Here is an 18,876-nt window from a genome sequence, read left to right on the forward strand (position 1 = left end):
AAAGCTCTTACAGACATACATAGCTACTGTCAAGCATCCATGTGAGTAGCTACACAAGAAAGTTGTTCTGGTCAGCACGCCATGTCAGTCAGAGCCTTCCTGGCATCCTGTGAAGAGAGTGTTGAGCAGAGCAGTCTCTTCCTTCCTGGGGGCTTCTCATCCAGCTCTGAGCTTGAATCCAGGCTGCGTCTAATGAGAGTCTTTGTAAAGCCTGCTTGTGCCTGAGCATTGAAGGTGTAAACCCTCTCTGTAGATAGCACTGCATCCCAGGAATTGGCTGCATGGGTAAGGATATACACATCCAAAAGGAGGTCTGGAACTAATTTGTGCTGAGCTGTGCTTTGCTGCTTACCACCTGGCTTTTCTTTCTGAGCTCCAATGAGAGTGAGACCAGATGGGCGAGTGTCCTGTAAGCTGAGAGTGAACACAACTCTTGTTTGGTTGGGAGGGGCAGCCCTCGGTGTTCAGAAGCCATCTGCCCTCTGCTGAGTGCCAGGACCAGCGCAGGCCTCTGGCTTGTGCTGCTGAATAAGATTCCAGCATGCATGCAGCATTCGTTCAAGGCGGTAGCTCTCTGATGGAGGAGATGAGCAATGTAGTAGGAACGTATGAAGTTGGAAGCTGAAGGATTAATTATATCAGCTAGTCTTTTTTTTTTTTTTTTTGAAAATGACTTTGACAGGATTCGAACAACCTGAGTTCAATTAAGTTGGAAGGAAATAAATTATTTGCAGCTCCTTTTCCTTGTGTGATGAAAGATTCATGAAAAGAAAAGAAAAAAGTAAATGCTGGTTGCTGCTGAGATGCCTGGTCACAAGCAGGCCTCCCCTTCACCAGTCTGTAGGAAACTTGAGGTATATAAGAGCATCCTTGTGGGCAGCAGCAGGGCCCATGGAGGTGGGAGGCTTAGAGTGTGATGGAAGCAGGGGACAAACAAGAAGGTGCTGCTGGAAGTAAAATGTGCTTTATGTCGCTCATGCCAGGACCCTGCCCTCAGTTCTGGCTCAGTAGAGAAACCTTCCAGGATGCTGGAATAGCTAGTGGGAAATGACCAAGTAATGTGGCAAAAGCCTCTTCTCTGGTAATGTTTGGCAGTTCAGTGTGATTTTGATTGTCTGTGTGGCTTTTAAGATTTAAAAGTCAAACTTCCTGGTAGAAGCATACAGAGTGTCTTGGGATTGCACCTTAACCTCACCTGGGTTGTGTCTTGGTCTATGGCGATGTCTGTCTTGCTTAGGCACCTCTCATGCAGGTGTTGATTCGAGTGTAAGCAGCCGCTGCTTAGCAGTGCTGCAGCTGACATCTCACTGCTGGCATCCAGCACCGCTGTCTGCTGCCACAGGCACCAGGGAGACATGTGGCCCACCTGAGCCGTCATCCCCCCAGGCAGCTGAGGCAGGAGGAATGTTCCACCTGGAGGCTAAAGCCACTTCTCCCTCCAGCCCTCTCTCACTATGACTGCTTTTCAGGACTGAGGCTGGCAGAGCAGCTGGGACGCAGAGAAGATGAAGCCAAAATCCGCCATGGCCTTGGCCTTTCCCTCTGGGCAAGTGGGAACCTGGAGGAGTCTCAGCACCAGGTATTCCATGGCCTGCCCTATGCTTATGAGTCCTGTGGGTCATTTCTGTCCTAGGAGGAGGAAATGTCTGATGCATCCTGGGACAGGGTGTATAATGCACTGAGCCCATGTGCTTTCTTGTTCCATTCCCAGCCCACTGCTCTCAGCTGGGGATGCTGATGTCCTGAGGGGCTGTCTGAGGCTGACCTCCCCTCTGTGGCTATGGTGGCCCCTGGATCCCGCTCTCCTAGTCAGCACTATGTGCTGTATCTGTTTAGGGAGTCACCATGGCTGTTTTCCCCCCACCAGCTGTACCGGGCCTCGGCACTGTTTGAAACTATCCGACATGAGGTGCAGCTGAGCACAGATTACAAGCTGTCACTCTTCGATCTGCAGACATCTTCCTATCAGGCCCTGCAACGAGTACTTGTCAGCCTAGGTAAGAGACACCATTGCCTGCTGGGTCTGAACTCCAAGCTTGTGCCACAGTTTGACTAAAGATGCAGGGAGACAGTTCGTGCTACAACCTTTGCTCTTACCAGTGTGATGAAGCATAGCGTTTGTTTGCCAGGGCAGAAGTAAGGGTCTCTTTGGGTTTCAGGCACGATAGTCTTCCATGCTTTCTCCAGTCATTTGACTTTGTGACTCGTTTCCCCATACATCACGTTAGTGCTTGCAGCCATGATCTGTGGGACCATAGTCCAGCGCTGGACTGCTCTTTCCAGAAATAAATGCGGTGATGCTGTTTCACTAGGTTTGTGTTTGAGCTGGGATAGCACCTGTCCCTGTTCCCGCACTGCTCATTGCAGACCATGTTGGTGTCAGGTCTGAGACATGGCTTTGTCTTTTCAGGTCACCATGATGAAGCTTTGGCAGTAGCAGAGAGAGGACGAACAAGGGCATTTGCTGATCTGCTCGTGGAACGCCAGACTGGGCAGCAGGACTCTGATCCATATTCTCCAGTGACCATTGACCAGGTCCTGGAGACAGTGAATGGCCAGAGGGGACTTGTTCTCTACTACTCACTGGCAGCAGGTTACCTGTACAGCTGGCTGCTGGCTCCTGGGGCAGGTGAGGTCCCTTTTGGAGGTGAGAGCCTATGAACAAAAGCAATCCTTTGGATCCAGAACCTTGGAGCTAAATAGACGGGAAATGGTGGCATAGCCACAGCAATAATGGCATAGAAGTTCTTAGGACTTCCATAGAAGGATTTTGACATTCATCTGGAGACGGAAATGTCTCAGGTGTTTAATATTTCCATTTTTTGACCTCTAATCTGTATGTTTTTCCCACACAGCAATGCAGAGCGGTAATGGGATTCCAAGTACCTTGGTCTGTGAGAATCTTTAATGGATAAGAATGCTTACTTTAATTATATTTCTGTGCTTTATCGTTCCAAAAGCTTTTGGCATTTATTCACTGAACTGGATTGCAGAAAACAGAAGGGCATCCTTGCTTCCTGATACATCATTGAACTGCCTGATCCTCTGAATTCCGCTCATATGAATGTGGAAATGCTTATCACAGGAGAGCAAGGAGGATTAATTTGAAGAGGATTGCTTTTTGCAGGCAGCTGTTTTTCATTATCTAATAAAATGATGACTAAATTTTCATGAATTCTTTTTGGATATAATTTAATAATTGCAGCCCTTCACCATAACAAAGCTGAAGAGAAAAAAAAGCACTATTCAGATTACACCAAAAGCACTATTCAGATTACACCAAAAACAGTTTGGGAAGGGAAGCAGACATTAGCATATTTCACATGGGATGACAGTGATTGGAAGATGTTCTTTTGTGGGGCGTCTTGTAATATTGATGGTATAAGTTTAAGATGATGTCATCCTGCTATGCATCCTTGGCACTAAGTGGCTCTTTAGTTCTGTACTTTGCACAATAAAATGTCACTAATTCTGTAGTATTGAGATCAAGCTGAGTATACTAGAATTATATGAATCAGTAGTGCAGAATTTGCCACCAGCCTTCACAACCAGTCTCCTCCTTGCCCATCTGGGTCGTGTACAAGTGCAGCTGTGCTCTCCAAGTACATGGGTTTGTGACTAGCTCCTTAAAGGCACTGACAGATATGAGGAAGGAGAGGGACACTGGTGCTTTTGTCTTTAACATGCAGGTTTCCTCTTGAACAGCTTTTCTGGGGAGCTCTTCAGGAGTGACTCCATCCCTTCTCATCTCATTACTGATGGTGGAGAGTAGCTTCAATGACAGCCCAGCATCCTCATTATCCCACTGAAATTGTGCCTTTAGAACCTCTTCACTGATTCTGTATTTGTGACAAAGGGAGCTGCTTTATTCATTATGCCCCCACTCCTGATAACTGATCTATGCTGTCAATGCAAACAGGGCATACAAAGCAGCCTCTTGCTGTTGATCACAGGCTGTGGCACTGTAAAATTAATTGTATCAGAAAGGTTATGGCAGTATGAATGGAGGAAGGTTTTATCTCGAGTATTAGTTGAATTCTTAACCAAAAAAGTGATCGTTCTTTATAAGTTTTATCCATTGTGAAATGCTAACATTTAGTATTTTACTATGCATTAATACACCTTTCTTTGTATATAATGTATTTTCATGCATATAAGTAAAATGAAAAACCTTTGTGTGACATGAGAAGTTTCTGCTGTAGTAGTAGCATTTTTGTTCAGCATTTGAGGCCTTGTGTGTTCAATGTACATGTATGTGAACAGAGACAATTAATAGGTATTTTTCATGCATAGCTGTTGAAATGTGACTTACACATGCTTTCATGGAAGATGTGCTTTATAATTTATATAAGACAGCTGCAATAGCAAATGCATTCTGAGCATCTCATAAAAGCAAAGTACTTTTGAGCTATCGTCTGCAAAGTACAAAGCCAGATTTTAAATAACCAATTGTAATTCAGAAGTCTGGAAGAGACCTGCGGAAAAATGCACAGAATGCATAGCCACAGTTGTACTGGAAATACCAAGTGCTAGGGACTGTTCCGCTTTCCTGGATAGTTGCTGGCAGTGTTCTTCCTCCCCTGCAGAAATAATGTCATGATTCTTTTTCCTTGCAGGAATTCTAAAATTTCATGAGTATTATCTGGGTGACAGCGTGACTGAAAATGCTGGGGACTTCCCTGAAGCCAACAGTGTGACTTTGCAAACAGTAACAAACTCTGCATTGGAACAGTACATCTCAAGTGTACGGGAGGCTCTGGGTGTGGATTCGTACTATACCCGGTAAGCTGGAGATAGGGTTTAACATCCTGGTTCCCACTTTCTCACCAGAAAGCGATAACAGTTCAGCTGGCAAATAACTTTTGTTATTTTCACCAATTCCAAAGTAAATTAAAGAATGTGCATCTATGCTGGGATGCTGAATGCACCCTGAAAGGTTTGCAGGGCAGGATGGTTCAGGTTGCAGAGCCGCCTTCTTCTGGTTTTACCTTTACTTAGGGAACTGAAGAGAAAGCTCTACCTAATTTATTTTTTTTATTATTTTCTTATCTATTTATTTATTTCTAAACCACAAAAATACTAGCTTTTAGAAGGTTTAGGAGAAGGTGTCTTTGTCTTATAAACCGCTCGTGGCCTGTTCCAAGCTTATTTTAGCTTTTCAGTGCTCTATATTTTCATGTCTACTCACCTGAGTGCAGCTATTTGCATCGTATCTAACTTTGACTGAGAAGTTTGTCATCTGCATTACCAGAAAAGAACCTGTCCAGAACACCACTAACTTGAGAGGATATGTCAGGATTTTTGTTGTGTTTTAAGGGAGTGTGTGGAATGGGTTGTTTTCCTTGCTTCCTTGCTTCCTCTCTCCCTCCCTCCCTTCCTTCCTGTTTTAACAGGGTAGTTATTGTATCAGTCTCCTAAAGAACACACGATGCTTTTTTTCCACTTTTCATTGGAAATTTGCCCAAAGAACTGAGAAACTCTTGCTATATAAATTACTTCTAGGTTTCTGCAACCCTTTGAGATTACTTTAGACACCCATGTTACCATTAAAATTCTTACATTAATCTTGTAAGAACTAAACAATTTGTACAGTCCTGAAGTCTTCACTAGTGACAGACTGAAGACAGATCAAAATCTTTGAGACGCTGCTTCAGAGCACTAAAACCTAGCAGTCCATAACCCATGTCATTTTGTTAAGAGGTGCTCTCAGCAGAATACAAGCAGATTTGTGGCCATGTTTGAACCAACCGCGCTGCAAATGAGAAGGAAAGCAAACCACTCCCCAAAACAGAAAAAAAAAAAAAAATAAACCATGCATTGTTATCCCACACAAGAGAGGAAAGTTAATTGGTATGAGAAAGGTGAAAGAGATACCTGAGTTGAGATGGACAACATATATCTAGAAGAAAACTGATTTGAGCCATTTTCTCTGCTTCTCTGCTGTAGTCTCCAAGGAGAAAAGCTATGTCAGTGATCTGTGTGGTTTATGTAGCTTTACAGCTAGGAGATAGATAAAGGGTTTTTGTTCCTTTGGGCTAGCTACACAGTGATTTGCTCATCCTTTCTGTTTGTTCTACTTCTATATATAAATGCTTTTGTGACCATAGCAGTGATTACCCATAAATGATAAGATACGAAATGATTTGAAAAAAATTATAGTACTACTCTGAAAACTTCCCATGAACATGGTGTTAGATTCTCTCTCTCTGAGTATGATGTTGGTGTCTGGATGTTCCTTTGGAGTGTCACTAAAAAATTTAGTATTGCCATTGTGGGAGGATGAGCTCTAGTGATTCAGTGAGAGGGAGGGATTCAGGGACCCAGAATCTTGCTAATATGGACATTTGTACATGTTGCTGAAATACTGGCAGTATCTATAACAGATTTTGATCATGAACAGGTGGCTTCTTGTTGCTGATAGCCAAAATGGTGGATCAGGAACAGGTCAATCTAAGGTCAGCAATCATGTTAGTCTTAGAGGTTCTGACCCAGTCTGTCCAGAACTCAGTCTCAACTTCCATTTTCTGTAATCACCCACCAACCTCACAAGGGATTTGTCAGGATTGGGTCAGTTGAGCTGCTGAGAAGATGACTCTGTGCTTAACTCATAATGTTGAGACTGTTTGAAACCAGAAGCAGTAGGGACAGCAGATACCTCCCTCCAGTGATACCCACATCTGCATGTATTGGACTTCCAGTTGTCTCATATGGGTGCATTTTGGGTTTGTACTTTCTGACAAGGTGCGTAACTTTCCACAGTTGTGAAGGTGGCTTTCTGAAGGGGAACATACGGTTTTTTACAGCTCTCTGACTGGATTATTCATTTCACTGTGACCAATAACAAACTGCATGCTAGTCTAGGGTTTTTATTAAGTACTCTGAGGAAGACCAATTGGAACCTAAACCAGATGAGTAATCAAAGTCTAAGAGAATTGACAGACAAAGGGGAGTAGCTTCCTGCATGTTAAAGCCCTGAGAAACTGCAAGCACATAAGCACAGCTATCTGAATGATCATAATCATGAATTTATTGCTACTAAATAATGCTATACTTAATGCCTATCCTTGTCCGTAGTGATATCTAGTGGTTTGCAGGCCTTACATTAAATTCTCTTGGCTTCAGTCACACCTTAGGAGATACATTTTTTAAGTCTTGCTTGAAAATGAGCTGTGTGATTCCTATTAAAGGAAATGTCAGAAGTTATTCTCTCCAGCCTTCATGTTTCCTGGGTTTTACAGATGAGTTCTGGATGTTGGCACTTCATCCAGTTCTTTCTTGTGCGTGCATGTGGACCATAAGCTCTCTGTTCTTTCTGGAAGAACAGAGTCACTCCATCTGAGGTGCAAATACTGACTGGCAGGACAAGAAAGAAAAAGCAAGACTGAATTGGTTCCATCTACCCTTCTTTTAAAGGATCAGGGTTTCATCTTTCAGAAGGTTACATCCATCTCTAGGTACCAGTGGTTGAATCTTATCCTCTAGATATGCATGTACACAACCAAAATCTGTGGTTACTCCTTATGTTTGCAGATACTATTTTCAGTTCTGGTCACCATTTGTCATCACAGACTTTTCCTGGCAAAGGGAGTCCTTCAGTCTTCAGGTTTTGGGATGAGTCTTTAATTTACTGTGATGTCAGCTTCCTCCTCTTTTCATGGGGATGGTGGTGGTATGTTCTTGGTTAAGGATTGTGGATTTGATGCTTGTCTCTGAGATCAGTGGGCTGGTGTGGTATGATCACAGGCAGAAGCTCTTTCCCCACTTGAAAATTATATGCAGGTTATTAAACAAATCTTGTCTGCTCCGTGTGGGTCAATATCAAGTTCTGATATGAAACTTTCCTTGTATTATTAAGTGCTTCCTTGCAGCATTGCACATTGCCACCATACTCCAGCATGGCAAACCCCCAGGAGAAACTGTCACCTGCAGTCCCTGGAAGCTGTTCTCTGACTGTCAATGAAGAGCAAAAGGAGTTGAATATGTACTGCATGCATGTGAAAACTTTTGTTTGGCTTCAACTTCTCAGTTCATGGCATGCTAAAGTGCACTGTAGTTGTATGCTTTTGCAGATATTTAAGTGCAATTGCCTTCCATAAAGGTGTAAATATGTTTGTAGGTACTGTTTCACCACCAAGGTGGCACATCTTCCCATTTTTTGCTCCTGGGAGGAAGGGATGCTCTCATAGGATGTGTCATCAGGAACTTGCTGTGGTGATGTTAGGTTCTACAGTGCAGCCCTTTGCTTTGTGCTGAAAATCGTTCATCTCAGCTTGTCTAATTAAACTGACAAATAACACATACTTACAAAAAAATAAAGTGTGAGGAAACCTTGAAGACTGCTTGAATTTGTGTTGGGACAGATTCCTTTCTTTTCTGGGAAAACATGTGACCTGCTCTCTTGGGTTCATGAAATCAAGATTTTTTAACTCTTGTAGGAACTCCAAATATTCACCATGAGTGATACTTAAAACTGTGCCAGGACTCAAGACTCAGCATGCCTACAGCTGGAAGAAAAACATACAGAAGACAGCCATTGACAACCTTTTCTTCCCCCAACCCTTATCCCCCCCCCCCTTTTTTTTCCTGACTGTTGTTTGACTAGTCCCATTTCAATGTTGAATGGCTTTTGTTAAGGCTTATTCTCTCAGGTTACTAAATGATACTGACCTGGAAGTATATTTGTAAGTTATCCTATGGTCCATACAGCAACATGTATAGTTTTCTGCACAAATACCTGTTATATGATAATTCGATTCACGTGCTTGTTATTGAAAAATGTGTCCTTGAGGAAAGGCTGTAAGTTAAAAGGCAGCATAAGTGAGATGCAGGCAGCACAGCAGCTTTAGCTAAAGTGTACAAATTCCAAGGCTTGTGATGCACCATATGAGATGCAAATTATTTACTAAATTAAAGGAAGGGATTGTTAAAAATGCACATACAATAGTTGTTTGCTTTCTGCCTTTACAAAGGAAAAACAAGTGTTACCATAGTATTTAGATGGAAAATCTACGACAAGATGGTCATTTAGATATTTCTCTATATTTGTCTCTGTTGCTGCTGTCCTAGTGTCACTGATGGAGTCTTTTTTTTTTTGTCTCTTTGTATCTTTCCCTGTTTGTATAATAGGAACATCAACACAGCTGTCTTTTGTATATTGAGCTTTGCCAGTGAAGGGAGCATACATAGCTTGGAGGGTCTTTTTTTTTCTTTCTTTTTTTTTTTTTTTTGGAAAGTATATGGTAGCATATGTTCTTAGGCAATTCAAGGGCTGAGTTGGTGTTTCCTTCAAACATCAGCTTTTCTGTTCAGTAGCTTCACAAGTCCTTATCTGTTTGCTGGGCATGGGAATTTGGGTCCTGTACTTCTGTCATTGTGTGTAATGCTTTAAACCCTTAAGAATGCCCAGGGCAAGAGAAAGGTACAGGGCTGTTATTATCTTGTATGCCTAACAGGAGAGGAGATGCAATCCAGGGAAGATTTGACTTTAACATTTGGTTGAGGTTGTCTGAAATTAATTTTCTCTCAGACTGGCTGAGCATTTGTTACAAAGCTGTTGTTCTGTCCTGCACCTATGATTCCTTCAACCTGCTGTTCCCTCTGCAGAGCCTGTGCTAGCAGTGAGACTGAAAGTGAAGCTGGGGATATCATGGACCAACAGTATGAGGAGATGAATAACAAGCTGAACTCAGTGACTGATCCAACTGGCTTCCTGAGGATGGTCAGCAGGAACAACCTCCTGAACAGGTGAGAATACAGTGCTGTACTGTGGGGATCAGTGAGCAGAATGAAATGTCTTGCTGTGATCTCAGAGTAGAGCTGATGATGTTGTTGATGAATGCAATCCTGAGGAACACGACGGAGGCCATTTATGCAGCATCTATGTGTCTTTCTGCTTCTTGGGAGCCAAATGCATTTCCCTGAACACAGATCTAGGAGCTTACCTAAGGTGTCTTGTGAATTAACTGGTTTGTAGCTGTTAGGAGAATCTCAGGAACGAGGGAATATGAGCACTTCATTAAAAGCACCCTCACAAGAGCATCAGAAGGAGAACTAGAAGAAAACATGACTGATGTTTTCAGAAGCTGCACTGGGATGAAGAGAAAGGCACGATACTTGTGTATGGCCTCCCTGCCCAACTTCTGTCTCCCGATGGGGGAATATCAGGGAGCTCTAGTGGTAAAGCTGATGCTGCCACATCTCTTTTGTACCTGGTTTGCTGAGTCACAGATTCAGGGCAGGTGCTATAGTCTTGCCCAAACCTTTGAGTACTTATGTCTGCTTCAGTCCCACAGATGATGAAACTAGAGGCTACAGAGTCTAGAAAGGAACCGTAGAAAGCCTTACCTGTCCTATTGTTACACTGCGTGGTTCTTCCTAATCTAGCAGTGTAGAGAGCAGTATGCAGCACAGTGCATGTTGCACAGTGAGCTTGGGACAGCAACAAGTTATCCTTGAAAGAGTCCTGCAGCTTCAGGAATGAAGCAGATGAAAGCCTACATGGAAGGAAGCAGATTAAGAAAGGAAAATGGAATAGACAGCATTTCTATGTACTGGCCTAGAGTTCTAGCAAGGAAATGTGAGCTTTTAGACTTTGGGTAAACAACAGAATTGAGTATTTAGGAAGAATACAAATTGTCATCTTGCATCTCTGGCCTCCAGCTCTCCGCCTCTGTGCGGTTGTTCTTCTGCCAGCTAATACTGGCATAAATTCATGTAGCTGTAGGTCAGTGATGTAGGTTATTGCTGCTGTCGTGCTTCAGGAGATGGCAATGTTGTGCCTCACAAGCAGTGAATCAAGGTACGGCCTCTGTTTGCCTTGGCTTCGGCAGTGCAGGGCAGAAAGGGGAGTAGGGCCTGTTTGCAGTTGAGAGTAAGAGCTTGCCTTTTCCTGCTGCCAAGGCAGGCCCTGCATTCCTCTTGTGAGGCCTGAATGCAGTGTTCACATCTTGTGTTTGAATGTTGGAGATCCTCAAGGGGGAGTTTATATGGCCTGGGGCCAATGTGAGTTCCTTCACGCGCAGGAGTTGCACATGCTGTTAAGGTCCCATGTCAAAATGAGGCCCTAGACATGCTGGGACTGTTCGGAGCCATCCAGTCTCCATTTCTGATGACAAGTGGGTGACTGAAACGAAGCCATTGGTTTTGGATGGGTGCCCTCTGGCTGCTGTCATCAGGTAACCCGGTGATTCTGGCTTTTAAGCAAAGAATAGTATGCTTTTTGGCAGCTCTGCTTTGAAAAGCAAAAATGCCTAGGTTTGGCAGTTAACTTAAGGGACTTCTGAGAAGAAGAGGACTTCAGAGGAAAAAGGGTTGCTGAAGGGAGGACACTGCAGTGATCTCTGTGCTGTCCAGTAGCTGTCTAACCAGTTCATGCCAAGAGATCCTGACACAGTCCCAGTTGCTTATGTTTTATACAGCTTCTGTTTTCTCTGCTCTGTAGGACTTTTAGACCAGATTAAAATCTGATTTCTTCCCTGCTCATCATCTTTTGCTCAAGCAAGAAACATGATCATAGCCATCACCTGAATATAGCTCCCCCACCTTTTCTTTGGCCTCTCCACCATCATGGGGGACACAGTCTGTCTACCTTCCCGCAGAAAACATGTGAATCAGCCCTGCCACTGCTTAAGTGTAAAATATACTTCCCTGAGGGCTATTTTTACAATGCATCATAATGGGAGTTTGTAAAAGGCAAATAAGGAGGTAAGGAGTAATGTAATTTCAGATGCAAATTTACTTGTGACAAGGACATTGTTGTCTCCCAACCAGCCTCTATGCTTTGCAAGATCAGGGAGCAGATCCTCCTGGAAACTATGCTAAGGCAGGGATTCTGGCTGGCCAAGGACAAAGTGTGAGGCCTTTGGAAGACAGATTAGGAAAGCAGTGGCCGGAGAGTTTCTTATCTGCCTGGTTCTGTACCATACGGGGGCAGTGTTGTGGCTGCCCAAGTACAGACCACCCAAGCAGAGAGTTCTGGGTGGCCTGAGGGTTATGCGCAACCACTGGTGGGTATTGGAGATAATTGTGGGTGCTTGAAAGCATCTGCAGGGGCTTGATATTTGAATGTTTTTTCAGAGCTTCCCACAGCTTGGTATTGTATGTCAAGACCTTGAATGTGGGTATGGGTCTGCATGTCTAGGAAAGGACTTTTTGAGGCAGGCTTGCAAAGTGACAGGCCCGATGGATATCCATTTGTCCCAGGACTGTCAGACCATTAAAACAGTAAGTCTGACTCAGCCCTCCAGAATGGCTGTGCTTTGCCATGAGTAATATTTCGCCCATTCAGAGTGTTAACAAGTGCCAAGGCAAGAGCAGTGCTATGCTGGCTGCAGTATGAACTGCTCCTTCCTGCCTGTGCGTAGTCACATTCATCCTCTGCAAGCAAAGCCAGGCCCTGAGAGACTGGTGGCATGCCAAATTAGTCTGAGCTCAAGGCTTGTATGACAAGGGTTTTTTCCACCTTTCTCTGAGGACGTCATGGGATCATTGCTTTGTTCCTCTATCTCCAAGACAAAGGGTGGAAACAGAGTTAACAGTGATATATGCAGGCAGTCCCGAGTCCCAGTTTGTGCTGTTTCCTCTGCTTGTTGCAGGCCAGGATGCCTTATACAAAGGATTATAAATTAGCAGCACTGCAGAGTGTGCAGGGACTCCAAATTCTATTGTTCCAGAAATCAGGGGAGGGAACACTGCAACAGCAAGGTAGAAATGCTCAGACCTGCTGCTGTGCAGCACTGGCCCTTCACAGAAGGGGTGTTTGCCTGAAAGTGTCCATCTTGTTGCATTAAAATCACCTGGACTCAGATGCCTGACAGGCCACATGGAGAGCTATTTGTTTGCACTGGTCAGGGAGGAAGGGGAGAGAGATGGTCGGGGCTCCAGGTTTGCTCTGCTTGCTAAAAAAGATCTCTGTCCAGCCTCTCCCTATGGTTTTTCTCTGTCTGTGTGTACACAGACATGCAAAGGTTGTGGAAGATTTATGATATTCCTTTGATTTTGTTCTAATAAAAAACAGTCTGAGTGGTGAAGGGATAAATCTAGAGCTGCTAGGCTGTGCAAGCAAGATGAAGGAGGCTCTGCTGATTAATCAAACTGGTATCCCCTGCAATAAATTAGTCTGTTAAATCTGTTTAACACCGACGACTAGGCTGGTGAGTGCCACCTGCTGGCAAATTGCTATTTCTTAGGAAGGCCAGGACTGTTCTGCTTGGACTAGTGTTCTTTGTGCTCACTTGATCCTGGATAAGCAGGAGGGGAATCCCTGCCCTTCCTCAGTGGTATATCAGATGGAATATAGTAGAGGTGTGTGCTTTAAGTACATGGGGATCAGGGCACTAGAAATGCCCAGTATTGGGAAAGCACAATTTCTATTCTATTTTTTGATCAGATTTTAAAATCTGTGCTATATAGTGTAGAAACAGCTGGGCACTGTACAGTGCGCTTGGCTCAGTCAGCTGCTGCAATGAAGCTAGGCAGAGCGATCCAGAGGGGAGGACTTAGTGCTGAATCCATCCTGATGCTGCCAAGAAATTTGGTCTCACACAAGTCACCTCGTCAGGTTCTCAACAGTGCTGAGTAGTTTTAGTGTGCCTGTGCTTTCACCAGCATCCCTGTTTGTGTAGGAGAGCATGGACAGTTAGACACAAGGCTTCTCTTTACATCCATTTAATACTCCTGTTGGCCTGTAAGTTACAAAGCTCTTGTTAGTGGAAAGCATGGGCGATAGCATCATTTTTTCTTTAGTGAATAGTTTTTAGACATGAGTTAAGCTGGGTCCAGTGACTGGTTGCAGCAGCTGAGGAGAGAAAGGGAGGGGAGAAAGAAAGTTTCTAAATCGGTCTGTTGATAAGCATCAGGGCTATGTCTCAGGCCTGTGGTTGGCAGTGGTAGAAGGTGTGCACTTGAGTGGAATGTTTTGCTCACCTTACCTTTTCCTGGAAATTTGGCCTATTCTGTGAGTATAAGGAGATACTGTGCAGTCACATATGCCTACAGCAGATATGCAATCAACTGTATTAGTGTCATTGGTTGACCTACCTATTGGACACTTAGTTATGTTCTGATTTCCTGCATATGCAAAAGCTTTCTGTTTTTGTTTATTTCGTGTGGTGATAGCTAAGAATCGATCCAGGCAAGAGGTAAAACTAGTGAACAGAGTCAAGGTATTTTTTGAGAGTAAAGATTCTTAACAGAAGATGTTGCAGTCTGCTGTCCTGATGAAGTGTGGGGGGTTGGTCATGAATCCAGAAAACTATAGCTGCTTTCCTGTCATGTCAGTTGGCACAGGTGCATGGCACTGGAAGACGCTTGAGAGACAGAGCGGCTCTGTGGTTCACAGAGACCAGGGATGGGAGGAGACTTTCTCTGTGCATCTGTGCAGCAGCATCAGAGCATGAGCTGGATGTGGAATTCTCCATTTAATGCATTTGGCACTGTGAGGGCAATGGGGCATGTGTTCCCTCATGGGTGGCCTTCTATGCATGAGATTTGTTGTTTTCATTGCTGGACAGCCCCAGTGGTGACTAGAGGCACTTCAGACCATGTTCTACCATTACTGTTAAATGTCTCATTTCACTCCCTTCCTCCTCCCTTCCTTTTTTTTTTTTTCTTTTTTTTTTTTTTTTTTTAAGGCCCACCTGTTAAAACTTTCTGGAAAATTATCCTTTTTACATAAAACAGTTATTCATGGCACTGTGCCAAGGATAACCTTTCAGGGGAGCACAGCTGCTGGATTAGAGAGACTAGAGAGGGGCAACATCACTTCCTGAACAAGGCAGTAAGTTTTTGTACCCATGCCATCTTGGTCTCCTCACAGTGCTGGTGTTTGGTGATGCCTGACACCCACGAGAACATGTGCAAAGCTGTCTGTGGGATGTTGGAAATGGTCACCAGATCAGCACTCGTATAACGTTCACTAGCCTCTTGGTGATGACAGTACCTCCAAGTCTCTGGAGAACAGAGAGATAGTACAATAATTCTTACGTACAAGAGCTGCATGTAGGCCTCACACAACGTACGTGTACTCCTTGCAACTGAAAGTGACTGCCAAATGGCAGACCAGTTGATAGGAGTGTCTGTAGTGCAAAAGACTAACAAAGGCCTGTACTAGTACAGATCTTACACTTGCAGCATCTGTGAAGAAGGATGTGCAGACAGGGAAGTACAGAAACATGTCATGCTTGTAGCTTGAGATGAGCACACAGTACAGATAAACGACTGAAGCTCAAATACCTAATTAGCATAGGTAATTATCACATTATATAGAGAGAGATAGATATATATAAAGTGCGGGGTATACTCCTGATATACATGGAAGCTGATAAGGGAATGAATACTGGTTTAGGAAGTAATGTATATAATAAAGGAATAGCTGCATGAATTCTTCAGGTTCAGGCTCCTGGTCAGTGGCACAAGGTGCTGTTCTTGTCCCTGAAATGCCAGTAGCAGTTTTGGGGTGAGAGACAGGGAGAGACTGCTCCTGTAAGGAGTAGCTGACGGCTTGAACTTGGTAAGAGTGAAGGCTGGTATAAGCATGTGGGAAAATAGCTAACCTGCTGAGTTTTGGGGAAGATGAGGAGAGCTACGAAGTGTGCAGTGAGGGGCTGTTCAAGAAATAATGGAAATGTTTGAAAGACTTCTTGGTGCTTAACAAAAGCGGAGCTGAGAAGGACTACTGTCAGTGATGGGAAAGATTTTGATGAGTCTGCAGGGGGACCAGAGGGGTGAGTGTTGGTTTTGTTTGTTACTTTAAAACAGATCCAGATTAACTCCGTTCAGCTGCTTGCATGAAGAGAAAATCATCAGGAAACTAAATCAGGTCTGCTGGGGTGGAGAGAAAAAGAACTGTGTAGTGGCATTTGGGTGGGGCTTGGAGACAGCTTTGTGACTGAGTTTTGGCAGTGAATACTGTAAGAGAATGACTGGAGATGGACAGATAGCAAATAAAGGAAACTGTCATTTGTACTGCCATTACCCCCATGGAACAGGAAAATGGGAGCAAAACAACATTGCAGCAAACTATAAAGCTTGTAGCGAAGCAGGTTCCGGATCAGCTGTCTTGCTGGAAATGTGGATTCTAACCTGCTTACACAACTCAGGATTTTTTCAGAGGCAGAGCCTAAGAGGCATAACTCTGACTTCGTGGAGCCATCCAGAGGAGTGACAGCAAGTGCAGGCATAATCTTCATGTCTTGTTGCTTGCTTGTTTTCCTGTTTCCTTTCAGTATCATGCTAGATTAGTTGGTGCAAAACCCCACTGTAAATCTTCCTGTGATTGTAGTCAATTGTTAACAGGTCTCATGTTTGCCCATACACAATTGCTACCAATAGGTAAGTAATAAATGTTGTGAACGGCATTTTAGGCACTTCATTTCATAGAGAAACTCCATAGCAATGCAAGCTACTGTCCGCAGCTAGTTCACCCTGCCATTAATGTCATTGTTCATTGTGGTGTGAAGTTGAATGGGAGAATAAAGCCCTGGCATGAAGCATCTTACAGACCACAGTCATCTGCTTGGATGGACTGGGACTGCCTCATTATCAGCATTATGAAGGCAGAGCAACTTGCTGTGGACCTCAGATTTCTGCAACTAACCTCTCACTTGCCTTTTGCCCACAGGAGCTGTCAGAGCATGACCAGCCTATTCAGCAGTACCATGTCTCCTGTTAAGGATGGAACATCATCTCTTCCAAGGAGGCAGACTTCCTTCAGCAAACCCCCACTCCGTGCACTCTATGACTTACTGATAGGACCACTGGAAGGAGTAAGCTTCTAGCACACACAGACATAAAGATACACTTAACCAAAATCACCTGTTGTATGGGAAAGCAAGAATAGACAGCCTGGGAATTGTTTCTGAGGCATGGAGCTTTCCACTTGATCTTCCCTGATGGTGAGACAGGATGTATTGGGAGGTGGAAATAAAGGGTATTGCTGATGGTACCTCTTTTGGTCAGCTGCCAAAGTATAACGCTTTTGATGAAGAAAGCGTATCTTTTATTCGCTAACACTAATCGGCAAACTTGGCAGATCTACCTAGGGACAAATAGGTCAGGGAGAATGAGAAACTGTTCTGAGTATGGAGAAGATTCATCTAAATCAAGGCTGGCCATGGCACTGGGTTCAGTGGACAGGGGAGTTAGCCTTATGTGTGCCTATGCTGTCTGATGCAGCAGTGTCAGCCTTCTTTCTGCTTCTGAAATGACAAAGGAGCATCTTTTCTTTGATTCTTTGTCTTAATGGTTTAGCTAGTTTATGTGTCTGTTCCTCTCCCCTAAAGATATTCAAAAAATAAAATAAAAAATGTCTGCTTCCCTTTCCCCTTGAAACAGCAAGAGGTCAGCAACTATTCTCATCTCCTTTTAAATGAAAATGTTGTTATCCTTCAGGAATTTTGTTCCCACTCCAAAAGCCAAAAAGCCATTAAAAGCACATTGCTGTCATTCTTCTACTTTCTACTGTTGACATTCTCCCTTATAGATAACCTTATTTTTGGTATTTCTGATTCACTCCCAACTCCCTTTGGAGGAAACCACCGGACTGATAATTCTATTTCTTAATAATATTAATTTGTCTTTGCTGCTACCTGAGAGATAACACTTGAGATTGACTGCAAATTCCTGTTATTCTTTGATTGCTAGTGAGATGGGGTCAGTGTATCTCAAATTAATCCTCAGCTATCAGTGCATCACAGTGCAGTCGGGCAGTTTGCTCTAGCTAGACCCTGAACAAGACAGAGGAAGAATTGTGTTAGGACCAAGGTGCATTTGTCTGAGCTCTCTATAAAACCTGATACAAGCAGTAAAATTTGCTGTGACTGCACAATAGCAATTTCTTTTCTGTTGGAGTGCTTTTATTCAGTATGTCTGCATTTCAGGATTTTCTGACATTATTCACACCCCCCTGTGTTTTAAAAGTTTGTGTTTCCATTAGATATTTCATGGTAGTAGTTTACCATTGGAAGCAAAATAAAGAAGATTCTTCTGTCCCCTGTTAAATGGGAACTCAGCTGAAATAAGTTTTCTCTAAAGCAGAGATCTCAAAGGGATTAACATTTGATAAATAACAGAAAGGAGGTAGAACATGGGTGTTATTTCTTCCAAAAAGAGTGAGGCCTCAGAGTTGTTGGGTTTTTGGTTGGTTGGTTTTGTTTGTTTTGGGGGGGCTGTGTTATTTATGAAATGTAAGCGATGTGTTTGAAAAATACACTACCTTTCTGTTGAAGGCCCAGAATTTCCATCAAGAAGTCAGTTTTGGAGACATTGGAATCTAGTTCAGAAATCTACTTGAAATGGGTACAGGCAGTTTCATGTTCATTTGCCTAGTAGCCTAAGTAGCTGGTTTTCTCCTATCAAAACACATATTTGATACATCTGATGGAGATCAAATGGTTTGAAATAAAAATTCTTATAAGAACTTAAAGTCCTGCATATTAGGTCTTTGTCTCCACCCTGCTGTGAATAATGTAAAATTAGCTTGTTTTTGGGAACATCAGTCGGTCTAGAGAAAAAATGAAACAACACTGCTTGAACTGGTTATCTCCAAAACTATGTCGAGTAGAGGACTTAGCACAGGCTTGGGTGAGACGCGAGGTTTCATCTTTAAACAAATGGTTTATTTACCAGGCCAACATACGGCTGCCACTCTACCTTAAAGGTGTACAATTGCTTAGAAATTTAATGCCATTTTGCATTGGTCCTTTAGACCTTTTTTTGCTGCTGTGCAGGTATTTAAGCTGGAGCGAATGTAAATGCTTTGAAGTTCCTCTGTCCTGAGGTGATAACTAATTATTTTTACAACACACAAGATAAAAAAAAAAAAAAAAAATTTGCTTGGATATGGTCCAGGGTAACCTGCTCTAGGTATCCCGGCTTGAG

At 43.4% G+C, this 18,876-nt stretch overlaps 1 protein-coding gene across 4 annotated transcripts in view; it reads left to right on the forward strand.

Annotated features, from left to right (window-relative positions):
* Window positions 1–18,876, forward strand: part of TTC28 (tetratricopeptide repeat domain 28) — a gene marked incomplete at its 5' end in the record, with an annotated part of 156,886 nt that overhangs the window by 115,483 nt on the left and 22,527 nt on the right. For all 4 annotated transcript variants that reach the window (XR_014318671.1, XM_082773929.1, XM_082773930.1 and 1 more), the window contains 6 exons: window positions 1,470–1,579; window positions 1,868–1,997; window positions 2,411–2,629; window positions 4,617–4,782; window positions 9,604–9,744; window positions 16,619–16,763. Coding sequence is in view for 3 of the 4 variants with exons in the window: in XM_082773929.1 (XP_082630055.1) it covers window positions 1,470–1,579; window positions 1,868–1,997; window positions 2,411–2,629; window positions 4,617–4,782; window positions 9,604–9,744; window positions 16,619–16,763 (911 nt within the window). The remainder of the gene's footprint in view (window positions 1–1,469; window positions 1,580–1,867; window positions 1,998–2,410; window positions 2,630–4,616; window positions 4,783–9,603; window positions 9,745–16,618; window positions 16,764–18,876) is intronic.

Source organism: Aythya marila, assembly GCF_965140915.1.
Source record: "Aythya marila genome assembly, chromosome: 17".
Lineage (NCBI taxonomy): Eukaryota > Metazoa > Chordata > Aves > Anseriformes > Anatidae > Aythya > Aythya marila.